Raw genomic sequence first — 13,948 nt, 5'->3', positions numbered from 1 at the left:
CTCTGAGAAATATCTCGTTGCGGTTCGCATCCTTCGGATCTATTTCTACGTAACCTCCCAAAATTGCGCCTAACTTCCTCGCCATTGCCTCCGAGCGGAGCATGAGTGGAAGTTCGTAGATTCTCACCCAAAAAACACCATAATGCATTTTTAACTCTGAAGGTTGCTCTTCGCGTGAAATGCGCGACAGAACGAGAATGTTTCTATCAAAACTCCATGGCCCATTACGCAAGACGTTCTCCAGATCTCTTTTCGATGAAAACCGAAAGAGGAAAAGGTTCTTGCTCAGCTCTTGAGTGTCTACTGGGTTTTTCAGCTTCCACGCTCCTACCATAGTACTCAAGAAAGCCCTTGAGTTAAAGCTACTATTTGTCCAAAGCCTCCCCGCGAGAGTACGTTGGAACGATTCCTCTCCACATATTTCATCTGTTACTATAAGGTGACTAAAAAAGTTAACTAAGATATCTAATTATGTGACGTGTATTGTGTGGGAAAATAAGTATGAAATTCTTAGTTAAAAAAACACCATCAGAGCATCATTATTTGGTTGAAAAACAAGCAAATTAAAATTAGGGAGGCTTCATATAAAAACTATTGGCAAAAATAAGGTTTTGAAAAGAAATGTAGAAGTGTTTGATAAAAAATGTGCGAAAAGTTGATAATTGTTGATGTTGTAGATGTCCCTCAACCTTGAAAATAGAGTGTTATTTATAAAGTTGGAAATTAGGTTAAAACGCCAAAAAAGAAAATTTAAAGTATAAAAGAGTGAACAAGCATTTGTTATTTTTGTTAAAATATAAATAATTTAAAAGTAAACTATTATATTTTTAAATAGATTTGAAAACAAATATTTATAAAATCCAAGATGTCAGTGAATAAACCAAAGAATTTATAAAATCCAAGTTTTGAAATAATTTTGAATTTATAAAAATAAAGCGGGTAAATTTAGGGTATGACACATGTATTATCCCTTCTTGATCATAAAACCTCCCAAAGTCATTTGAGACATATTCGCCTCCTACATCCATTTTGAGCACTTTGAGCTTGTGACTGCTTTGCCTCTCAACCATGGACTTGAACTTCTTAAACACTTCGAATACCTCATCCTTTCTCTTAGTTAGGTATGTCCATAGATTTCTACTATGATCATCGATGAATGTGACAAAATATCTATTGAACCCAATAGAATCAACTTGCATCGGTCCATATACATCAGAATACACCAAATCAAGGTGATGTTTGGTTCTACAACTTGCATCCTTGCTGAATTTACCCTTATGTTGATTTCCTTACATATTTTTAGCAAATTTCAGTTGGTATATTGATCAATGGTAGCCCCATTACCATTCCGTTATTTTGCAAGGCATTAAGATCTCTAAAGTTGAGATGTCCAAGCCTATAATGCCATATCCATTATTCTCGACTAGCCGTTGTAGCAAGACATGCATGCTCTATAGCCCATGACCCCCCCCCCCCTCTTTGAGCTTGGAACAAGCCACTAGTTCCCTCTATAAACTAGCGAACACGCTTCTTGACACAACTCAAATGATGCATGATCATACTCGTCAATACGGTGCGTTAAGATCCCTCTCAGATCTAAACATAATGTGTTAATAAACTCTCGTAATCCCCAATATGGATAACCATACAACGACTATCAGATATGTATATCAAAAATATAATATCAATGCAACTCAAGTGTTAAATAGTTCCTCTCAACTGAAATATTAACTCGTACATGCATAGTACACCATTCATACTCAACATACTCATCAACGTCATATCATCATCACAATTCATAAACCATTTCGAAACAACTTATAAATCATTTTGACACAACTTATAAACCATTTTGACACAACTTATAAATATTTTTGACACGACCTATAAACCTTTTCGACACAACTCATAAACCTGACACAACTTATAAATCATTTCAACATAACTTATAAATCATTTTGACACAACTCATGAACCATTTCGACACAACTCATAAACCTAAAGACTTAGTATTTTCTAAATCCAGGAAATAACTAAAGCGTGTGTCGAAGATCTGACCTTTATATGATGGTGATACCTCTCAGCTTAAAATAAATATTTATTTAGATCTTAGGAAAATACAAATATTATCTTAAGGAAATACATTTGGTCACCTACGTGTCATAAGTACCACAGAAAAAAAGATCACATATGAACCTAATCAGAAAATAAGTGCAAGGAGCTCACAAGAAAGAGAGAAGTTGATGATGCAAAAGAGAAAGAGTTTCCATAGTTTGCACATGATGAAAAAGGGGAATCACAATACTTTAAAAAACTATGTATATGCACGCAATCAATGGGAAAGATGTCTGTATGAATTGTTTGAGGAACTCGAGTATCCTAAGATAAAGAGACATCATTACTGACTAGTACAAGGACATACATGAAAACCTTCCTACAAAAAGCTTCCCATTACATGAAAGATATTTAATATGCATATTCTCAACGAATGTGATGTTCCATCAAGACTCTTCACTCGCTCCTACAACAGTAGGCCTCTGAGTGTATGCAGCAAAACCTCATTCTACAAGCAAGAGACAAGGGCTTTGGGGCTACTGTTTTGGGGCCGTTAGCAAGGCCCATAGAAAAGGCCCAAGAGCGACACTAAGCAAATAGCGCATTGAGTAGATGGTCCCTCCTTCCACCATGGGTAGATTATTCTACCCTTTAGACGTGTCGATCATCGTCTGATTAAATCTAACGGTCACCTGTAAAATGTGTCTCTTATCATAAAGAAGGTTTTAATCGTTCACATTATATAAGGAAGAAAGCACATAATTTTCGATATTAACATTCATTCTCACTCTCATATTATTTGTTATTCTCTCACTAACTTGAACGTTACAGTGCTAACTCACCGCATCGCAAACTTGGTCTGCCGATTTAAAATCTCATCTCACTATCACAAATCATTTTTTATGCCTAAACAGAACAACACATGATTACTCGGATTTCCACATAAAAGGATATCATATTTGTATATGAGGTTGAGAATAGATAATAATGGAAGTAATTTAAACATTTCATAAGATTGACAATATTCCTTACTAAAAATAAATTAAAATTGAAGACGGATAAAAGTTCATGTCTAAAATTTCTATATATATTAATAAATGACAGCAGTAATTAATTAATTTATTTTTCACAAATACATGACTAATTGCAATATAAGTGCAAAATATATACTACTCCCGCGCGCTAATGGGTAGTTGATTTGATATAAAACAACTAGTAATCGTTAAACATCATCCTAACATCAGCACACAACACAACTTCCACATTCTTGATTCCAAGCAAGATTCTTCTCCAATTTCCATATTCTTGATACCAAGCAAGATTCTTCTGCAATGGCCGATTTGGAAACTGTGATGAAATCGTCCCACTCACCTCCATGCCTATATTTTGCAGTTTATAGTAACCCCAAAGCCATGGAACAATTTCGCTTACTGTGTCTTCAATATCAGCATCGTTGTAAGTGAAATTAATCTCCTTATTATCACATAGACAGGGGCGGTTCTATAGCCCGGCGAGCCCGGCACGTGCCCGGGCTCAACCCCTATTTTCTTTGTATGTTCTCTAATTTAATAACCAATTTTTAAATGGAACCAAGGGCAAAATTAGTAAAAATAAGGGTGTAAAAATTAAAACATATGAATACCCAATGGGCCAAACAGATCCAACCCAATCAATTATTTATGACTTAGAATAAAAATTAAAAAAAAAACTATTCCGTACAGTCTGCTCCTCTCTTTATGTGACTATTCATATTTCTTTCTCCCCCTCTACTGTCACTTCACCGTTTCAACTTTCAATTCAAACAGCAAGTAGGAGCACGTTGGTTTGCAGCAACTAGCAGGAACAAGAACAAGTAATGTCTTTCTGTTATTTTTTTCTTATTATAATAATTCTATTATTATATTATATATATTATATAGGTTATTCATACTTTATTAAATTTTTGTTCTTTAGATAGTTAGACTTACACGCAGTAGATTGTTCCAATTGGCAATTGCAATATAGGTTCTTTAGATAGTTACGCACAGGAGATTGTGCAATTGCAATATAGGTTCTTTAGATAGTTACACCGTACCGCAAATTATAATTGCAATTGCAGTATAGGATGTTCTTTAGATGTATTGCAAATGAATTATAAGTTTAAATTTTTATTATTTTTAAATTGTTTGTTCATTGAACTCATAAGACAATTTTAAATTATTATTAACTTATTATATATTTTTTATATCATAGTAAAATAGTTTAATTCTTTTTTAGAATCTAATACTTATATTTTAATTCTTTCAAAGGTTTTGGTTAATTTAATAGGTCATTCATAATAGTAAAATTCTCTTGTAATTTTTTTGTAAAGATCTATTTATTTTATTTAATTAGTCGGTCTTGTCTATTTGTGTGTTACAAATTATTTATCTAAAAATTCTTTTCACTGAATCATTAAATTTCAGAGATGAGGAGGTTTTTGGTTCCTAGAACAAGTATTGAGAAAGTGAATGTTAAGCAATCGGAAACCGAAGTAGAAGAAACACCCCATAATGTGGCCAACGAGTTTAATCCAAATGAGATTGTGCGTGATCCAGGATGTAGGAAACAAATTCACGAGTATGCTCCTGATATTCAAGACCAAGTGAGGAGGGCATATATATTGAAGGGTCCAACGCAACCAGATTTAGCAAGATTTCCTCGTACTCAATTTGGGAAGTCTTCAAGAGCATTTTGTAAAGCTTGGTATAAGAGTTATACATGGATTGAATACAGTGAGTCAAAGGATGCAACTTATTGTTTCTATTGCTTTCTCTTTAAGCCTCCCGGGAGGGCCGAACACTTTGGTTATGAAGTCTTCAACAAAGACGGATTTAAAGATTGGAAGCATGCATATAAAGCCTTTAAAGATCATATTGGTAGTCATGATAGTAAGCACAACTCATGTATGAAGCACTATGATGATTATAATAATCAAAGACAAAGTGTGACAAGTATCTTTGCTAGAGCAACTAGGGAATCAGAAGAATTGTATAAGATCCGTTTGACTTGTTCTTTAGATTGTACTAGATATCTCATAGCACAAGGCATTGCTTTCCGTGGCCATGATGAAAGCTCTACTTCTCTAAACAAGGGAAATTTTAGAGAGATGGTGGATTGGGTAAAATCTAATGATGAAAAAGTAAGAGATGCTTTTGATCGTGGTCCAAAAAATTGCACAATGACTTCCGGTGACATTCAAAAGGAGCTTGCAATGTGTTGTGCACATGAAGTCACCAAGGTGATTATGGAAGAGCTTGGTGATAGACAATTCTCTGTGCTTATTGATGAGTCACGTGATATATCTGTCAAAGAACAAATGGCGGTGATGTTGAGGTTAGTACAATGAGCTTGTTATTGAAACTATTACAATTATTAACTTAAACTTTTTATTTCATTCAAATATAACATAGATGAATACATTTGAATTTTTATTTATCTTTCTAGGTTCTTGAACGACAAAGGGAAAGTTGTGGAACGATTTATTGCTCTACATCATGTCAAATATACTACATCTGAGGCACTAAAGGATGCTCTTTATGGTATTCTCGATCGCCACACGTTATCTATTTCAAGGATACGAGGGCAAGGATATGATGGGGCTTCAAATATGAGAGGTGAGTTTAATGGTTTACAAAGAAAGATTCTAGATGAAAACCCTTATGCTTTCTATGTCCATTGTTATGCTCACCGTTTGCAATTGGTGGTTGTGTCCGTTGCTAGTAGTTGCTCATCTATTCATGATTTCTTTGAGTACATCTCCTTGATTGTAACCACAACAAGTGCATCTTGCAAGAGAAATGATGCTTTGAAGGAGGCACAACACCGAGAAATTTTGAATAGACTTGAGAGTGGTGAGATATCTCAAGGAAAGGGCTTGCACCAATCATCTAGTCTTGCTAGACCCGGAGATACTAGATGGGGTTCACATTATACTACCTTGATTCGTTTGGATCAGATGTGGTCCTCCGTGTTAGAGGTGCTTAGTATTGTTGATGAAGATGGACGTGGACCATCCCAAGCGGCGGGTTTGATAGAAAAAATGGAGAGCTTTAAATTTGCTTTCATTTTGAAGTTTATGTTAAAGTATATGTCTAGAATAATATGCGGTGATGCTATAAATGGTACAAGAAACATACATAAGCGATAAAGAAAAGAAATTAAAATCATATACAATTCAAATATCCAACTGAAAACGTATATGATTGGCTTGTCTTCAACAATGCACAGCGGAAAAATAATGTCTGACTAGGTCTTCCTGCCAATTACTTGTCCACGGTCTTCAAGGCAGTCCATCAAGCAATCCATCTACTTCTAACCTGTTCCTGAAAAATAATAATTGGAATGGGGTGAGATTACTAAATCTCAGTGAGTTCCCCTATCTTACGGGTTCGCTCGGTTCTACAAGGTGCATGCAAACAAACAGATTCACCGAGAATCCAGGTTTCCTCACGGTCAGGTGTAGCAACCTGCCCTAAAAATAAAACTTTTAGAGTCGCCACCTATTCTGAAGGGCGAATAGGAAACCCTACGCAGTTTAGAGATTCGGGGTAAGTTATTATAATCAGGTTGAGGGAAGGTGTTAGGCACCCTCAACCCTTTCCTATTGGCTTTGAATCTAAGGTAAAGGTTTATGGCTAAAATACTGAGGTTTAATAGCTAAAGAATTGAATAGGGGAAAATTGAGATTTTAGGGAAGGGGACTCGCCTTGTTGCCAAGTGCCTACGTATCTCCTTATGGAGAATCAGAGTCAACGTAGTTCGGGCACAGGGTTGTACGCCTTAGAATTTGATATGGAGGTGTTTGAGGCTTTTTGAATGGCCTATCATAGTTTTGAGAGTTGTGATTTGAAAGGCATTTTGAATTGCCTGATTGAAAAGGATGAAAATCCGTAGTGTCGTGGTTTAGTGTGTTTTAGATTTGGGCGTACAACCCTGATTTGCTATGGCACTGTTAGATGCGGTGATCAATAGATTTGATCAGTATAGCTAACAGATTAATAGGCATTGCTGGTTACTCAGACCGATAGATTGATCGTCGCGGGCAGCAAATTAAGTGTGTTTTAATTTTATGTATTTTTCATCTCTCGTCTAATGCGACTAATAGATTTAGTCGGGTCGAGGAGAGAATTAGTTGAATTAATACTTTTGCCAAATGGCAATGGGATTGGGGCAAACTCTAATATTTATAACCTTTATAGGTTTTTTGTGATTTTTAACAATTAAAAAAAAATTGAAATGAATTAAATCGACATAATCGAAATAATCGGGAGATAACCTTAAATAATTCTAAATCTTAATTATAGCCTTATTCTAATTATATTATTTTAATCCTAATTAAATAAATTAATTAAATAATATTATTTCTAAGAAACAATTATTAAAATAAAAAAACAAAATAAAAATAAGTTGTATATAGGGAGTAGCGCACCACCCTTTCATGAACCATGTGAAATAATTTTAATCACTCTTTTTTTGGATTTTCAAATTAACTTATGTGCCACTAAAATTGTGACATGTGGCATGTAAAAATTAAGAGAAAAAAAATAAAACAAAAACACATATTTATGATGGCATACGAAGAGAATTGTTTTTCTCTCTCAGGATGATACAGCGGACAACAACAACACATCTTTTCTTTCTTATCTTACACCTTCTCTTTTTCATTTTTATAACATAACATAATCATAAGCATAACACACAATCGCACAACAAACAAAAGAGAAGAGGTGATACCTTACAGAATGCGAGGGCTTCAGATCGAATCGGCGAATTCCAACAGCACTTTGAGATACTTGATCGCTTCCTCTCCTTGATTTCTTCCACTGTTCTGAAAATGATTTGAGTTGTGGAATGGATCGTCGAAGGTTCGATTGCTCGTTGCGGCTGTGAGTTGTTGGAGTATCGTACGTCGCGTTGCTCTGTTTACGATATGGGTCGGTTGTGAGAGGTCGATGACCTTGTGGATGAGTGTTGGATGTTCTTACGGCGGTGTTGTTCATATTGGCGTGATGGCTTTGCGGCGTATCGGAGAGTGGCTGTGATTCCGGCGGTTGATTGTGTTCACGTGGGCAAACCCAGCAACGCCTTTTTCTTTGTTGTTCTTTTTCAACCTGTTCTTACTAATATAAACAGAAAATGGAGAAAAAACTATTGTTGAATTGCAAGGTTAGAATAATTAAAAAGCTATCAGATGAAATAAAATAGTAAAATTCATACATGACAAAAGAATTAGTAAACACCAGGTTAGTAAAACATGAATATTATTACTTTTAGGACTATTTATTAATTATTGGATAAAAAGAAAAAGATCAGCATGGTTAGTGATGAAGCTGGTGGGTATGGATCGGTTTTGCCGAAAAAGAAGGTAGAAGCCCATAGGTGTTTTTCAGTGTGTTAGCATGTGTATTTTCGGGCGTGCTTGTAGGTGAATGGAAAAATTTGTGTTTAGAAATTGGCCTCCCCTTGTTCACTGAAAAAAGTTTTTATTTATATTAGTAAAAACTAGGGTTTTCTACCACTAATGGGCCTAGTGCCCAATTAGCTTAATAATTAAAAAAAACTAAAAAAGAATCCTAATAATAATAATATTTACAAATTCTATAATAACCCTAAACAATATTAATAATAAAATCACCTAATATTAATATTAATATTAATAATAAAATTAACAATATTAAATACTAATAGTTAGAAGTAATAAAAATTACTAATAATAATCCAAAAAACGCAAATGTTAGTAAAAGGAAAATAATATTAACAATTGATGAAACCCTCGAAAACACTTGTTAATCGTACCTCATTTATTTCTCAGGACATTTTATAAGAGGGCGGGTTTGACAATAGGAATGTCAAACCCCATGGCTCTTAATTTTGACCCTTGATGAATTAAAAGATACAGATCTGTTCGGGCAAATTTTAGGGTATGACAGCTGCCCCTGTTCAATCTTCTTAAACCTGAAGAGTCGGATAGGCACGTCTGCCCATCGTAATCTAAAGGTAGAAGATGATTGAACACTGAAATGCCCTGAAATTTGCCTTTGTTGGGGAGAAATTCCATGGGAGATGGGCTTACAGATGCCACCCGAGGTAAATACCCCTCTCTTTCGAATGCGAAGCAGATGCTTTCAAAAGGATTCACTGTGTTTCGATTGTAGCACGGCCTAGAAAGGCAACCTGAATTTTATGCAATGTTATGATGCATGCGATGTATGATGCAGTGAGCTTCTCAAAATAAATGAGAGCGGTGTATGTATATGCAATATGTATGAATGAGGTATGTTAGTTGAATGATGCATGATTGTCAGTTAAAGTATGTTAGTAGCTCTGAAAAGAAAGATAACACCTTTGACTGTTATTGATGATGTTTTGGAGAATATCACTGCCGAGGGACTAAGGTGATAAACCCAATTGAGAAACCTTTTGAAAATCTTTGTTGTAAAATCCTTTGTAAAACCCTGTTTGCTTGGAAAAGCTCCTAGAAAGGATGGAATACGTCTTAAAGAAGACTGCCTGAAAAGGTACGTAGAAAAAGAACGCCTTGTGATCAGGGAAAATAAATCCCTATTTGCAAAGAGACGTAGCTTCGTATCGCTTCCAGGGGACTAATGTGATAAGACGTGACTTATTGCTGCTCAGGGACTAACGCAATAAGTCACGATTTGAATTGAAATTGAATTGATACTTGGCTACTAACGTACCAAAGAGCTTGGTGCCATATCACTGCTAGCGGACTAACATGATAAGACGTAACGCGATGGTTACGATTTAGGTTGAAATTGAAGGTGCCATTATCACTGCCAAGGGACTAACGTGATAAGACGTAACGCGAGGGTTACGATTTAGTTTGAAATTGAAATTGCCATTATCACTGCCGTGATAAGACGTAACGCGAAGGTTACGATTTGGTTTGAAATTGCCATTATCACTGCCGTGATAAGACGTAACGCGAGGGTTACGATTTGGTTTGAAATTGCCATTATCACTGCCGTGATAAGACGTAACGCGAGGGTTACGATTTAGTTTGAAATTGAAATTGCCATTATCACTGCCGTGATAAGACGTAACGCGAAGGTTACGATTTGGTTTGAAATTGCCATTATCACTGCCGTGATAAGACGTAACGCGAGGGTTACGATTTAGTTTGAAATTGCCATTATCACTGCCGTGATAAGACGTAACGCGAGGGTTACGATTTGGTTTGAAATTGCCATTATCACTGCCGTGATAAGACGTAACGCGAGGGTTACGATTTGGTTTGAAATTGCCATTATCACTGTCGTGATAAGACGTAACGCGAGGGTTACGATTTGGTTTGAAATTGCCATTATCACTGCCGTGATAAGACGTAACGCGAGGGTTACGATTTAGTTTGAAATTGCCATTATCACTGCCGTGATAAGACGTAACGCGAGGGTTACGATTTAGTTTGAGATTGAAATTGGATTTGAAATGGGATTTGGATTATGATGTAACAGTCCGACGGGAACTGACTATCAGACGGGAACTGGATTATGATTTAACAGTCAGACGGGAACTGACTACCAGGCGAGAACTGGATTTAACGTAACAGTCAGACAGGAACTGACTACCAGACGGGAACTGGATTTAATGTAACAGTCAGACGGGAACTGACTACCAGACGGGAACTGGATTTAATGTAACGGTCAGACAGGAACTGACTACCAGACGGGAACTGGATTTAATGTAACAGTCAGACGGGAACTGACTACCAGACGGGAACTGGATTTAATGTAACGGTCAGACGAGAACTGACTTTGCAATGATTTGCCAGGACGAGAACTGGACTTTGTAAGGATTTGAAATGCTAATGAAAATTGGACCTTTGTGATATGTAATGTGTGAATGCCCCATATGATATGTATATGCTAATGCGTATGTATATGTTTTATGAGTGAAATGAACAGCACGGTTGCTATCATCGGTAAGGTTACCAGAAAGCGTCAATCAGGTGATTGGAGAATAAACATTCAGTAAGGTTACTGGCATCGGTAAGGTTACCGGAAACATCAATCAGGTGATTGGGAAGAATAGCATCGGTAAGGTTACCGGGAAGCAGGTGGACAATGTAGCTTAGCACCAGAGTTTTAAATTGGATGTTTGGATGTATGGGATAATGCTTATGCTTATGCATATGTTTATTGATGTAATGTGTGGATTGAAGCAATGTCTTCTATAAGACTACCTGAAAAGGTTTTCCGAGACAAATATGAATATTTGTCTTAAAGAAGACTATCTAAAAAGGTTCTTAGCAAAGAAATGAGGAATGTCTTTAAAAAGACCACCCAAAAAGGTTCGTAGAATGTCTTAAAGAAGACTGAAAAGGATGCCAAATCATTTTGAAAAAGACTACCTGAAAAGGTACTTAGAACAAGAATGTCTCGAAGAGGACTACCTTAAAAGGTAGTTAGAGAAAGAATGTCTTGAAGGAGACTACCTCAAAAGGTACTTAGGACAAGAATGTCTCGAAGAAGTCTACCTCAAAAGGTGCTTAGAAAAGGAATGTCCTGAAGAAGACTACATGAAAATGAACTTAGAAAAAGAAATGTTTTGAAGAAGATTACCTGAAAAGGTTCTTGGAAATGACGATGACTGTCTTAGAGAAGACTACCTAGAAAGGTTTTTAGAAAAGAATGTCTTGAAAAAGACTACCTGAAGAGATTCCTGAAAAGGATGACAATTCGTCTTGAATAAGACTGCTTGAGGAAACTCCTAGAAAGGATCGTGAGATCTGTCTTAAAGAAGACTACGTAAAAAGTTATGGTGTAATGCATCAACCAATGTATGTAATGCATGATTTGTATGTATTTGTATGATGCTCCAATGGTAGGTTATTAATAACCAAAGCGTATATAGCTCGCTGGAGTTGTAGGATTGTTTGATAAGGTGGTGTGATGCTAGCGCGATTCCCCGATACCTGTTTTTGAAGATCGTAGTTAGGAGAAAGATTTGTCGGATGTTGTAAAGTGCGAGAACGCCTTTCCCTTTTGTCGTGCGCCTTGCCCCAGTTTGATTTTGTGAAATACTCCACGCCTTTAACCTTTGGAGGTTCTCCACACCTTTAACCTTTGGAGATTCTCCATACCTTATGGGTTTGATACCCAATACCCCGATGTTTAGTGGAGAAAGGATCCCCATGATCTCCAAGCCATGAAGGGAATGCCCCGAGGAATAACCTTGTCGTACCAATGTACTCACGCGTTTAGGTTGAAGGGTGTGCCCTTGATCTCCAGGATATGGAGGACTATCCCTAGTGTTCTATCCTTTGTATTTGAATTCTTCCCCTGTTTGACATGCCCCTGATTGTTATTTCTTCGAGATGTGCCCCAGGTTGATTGAACCTTAGGAAGAATGCCCCTAGTGAATAGGATGTTTGATTGCATGCCCCTGTGATCTTTGAAATTTTGCCCCTGTTTAGGAGAACCCTTTAGATGTGGTTCCCCCTACTCCAAGGTCTTTATTATAAATGATCACCTTTTATTAAACCAATTTCGAGATTTCCTCGATGCTAAGTGTATATTCGTAGATGGCGTTGTACCCTTTGAGAAGTAACTCCAATGCGATGTGTATGCATGTTTTGAAATCGAAGTCCGTTATGAATTAGGACAGGGTGAATGCTTGAAGAAGCGTAGTGGTTAGAAATAGTTTTAACAAACTTTAGGAGTCAGTATAACAACTCTTGCTTAATATGCTTTCATGGTTAACCTTGCCTCAATTAGGACTTTTGAATGTTGTAACTTGGCCTGGTTCACAGTTTTAAGAAACCATGGATATAAGGCTCAAAGTTTATTTATCCCACCCCTTTCTCCTTGATGTTCTCCGAATCCTAAAAGTTCGCTTAATCCAATGGATGTGCTTTGTTTGCAAGAGAACCGCTTTGGTTTTGATGTTGAGCAGAAGCCCTAGTAGAGATCCAAGCACTGATAAAAAATGTTGTAAAGATCCAAGCGTTTATGAGAAGCTTCGATGATTTAGCAGTCCCAAGATTATCCTTTGTATTTCTCCTTTGTTTTCCCCTTATTTTTGCATGAACCAATTTCTTTGAGTTTGGTTCATCGGGATGCCCTAATTTTTGCCTAAGTCATTTTCGTTTTCTTTTATGAAATTTTCATTTTGACTTAGCGGGCGTTTTCCTCTTTTTTTTTTTAAATGCTCCTTTTGATCTTTGGATTTTGAATATTATGACTGCCATGTTGACTTTGATTTGTAACCTTCGATTTTGATACTTCCTCGATCTTGAATGATGTATTGAGGAAGAAATATGTTGTAAATGTTACCTCCATTGCTTCCTCAATCTTAGATGAATGCGAGGAAGAAGATGTGCTTGAACCTTTGCTTTGCTTGATCCTTTGTTTGACCCTTGTGCTTGAATCCTTGCTTGGATTGACTGATTCTCTTGACAACCAAAATACACCATTGAATTAATCGAAATCTACCCTGCCCCTGGTTAAAATCAAGGTTTATTTGAAAAGTATAAACAAACTCCAACTCCTGGCTCGACGGGGGTAACGAGGGATTAACATCCTTATATCTCCACTGTTTAGGAATTGAAGCAATGCCTGTACATCCTCGGCTCGGTCTTACCTTGAAAGCATATGTTTAGCTGGACTTAGTCATTTGTATTCGTCATTCTCCCTCAAGTTTGTTAATAATTCTAAAAATAGAAGTGTGCGACTAGAAAGTCGTAGTAGTGAGCGAATGAATCGACTCCAAAACCTGCATGGTCATCTTATTAGAGTTGCTAATCCGAAGGTACAACTTTTATCCTGAGCGACACTTAGCAATCGTATGGGTTGAAATTTTGACATGGTAAACACCTATTGGTTCTAGGGACAATCTCCTTTGTAAGTCCGTT

General features: G+C 36.5%; 1 protein-coding gene across 1 annotated transcript; it reads left to right on the top strand.

The window, feature by feature from the left end:
- Window positions 1-4,501: 4,501 nt before the first annotated feature.
- LOC131605352 (uncharacterized) lies at window positions 4,502-6,325 on the top strand. The gene is made up of 3 exons (XM_058877737.1): window positions 4,502-5,409; window positions 5,521-6,159; window positions 6,304-6,325. Exons 1-3 carry the CDS (start codon window positions 4,502-4,504, stop codon window positions 6,323-6,325), a joined length of 1,569 nt encoding a protein of 522 aa, XP_058733720.1.
- The last annotated feature ends 7,623 nt before the right edge of the window (window positions 6,326-13,948 follow it).

Source organism: Vicia villosa, linkage group LG1 (genome assembly GCF_029867415.1).
Source record: "Vicia villosa cultivar HV-30 ecotype Madison, WI linkage group LG1, Vvil1.0, whole genome shotgun sequence".
Classification (NCBI taxonomy): Eukaryota; Viridiplantae; Streptophyta; class Magnoliopsida; order Fabales; family Fabaceae; genus Vicia; species Vicia villosa.
The sequence above is the reverse complement of the archived record's forward strand: the minus strand, read 5'-3'. Positions and strand labels throughout refer to the sequence as shown.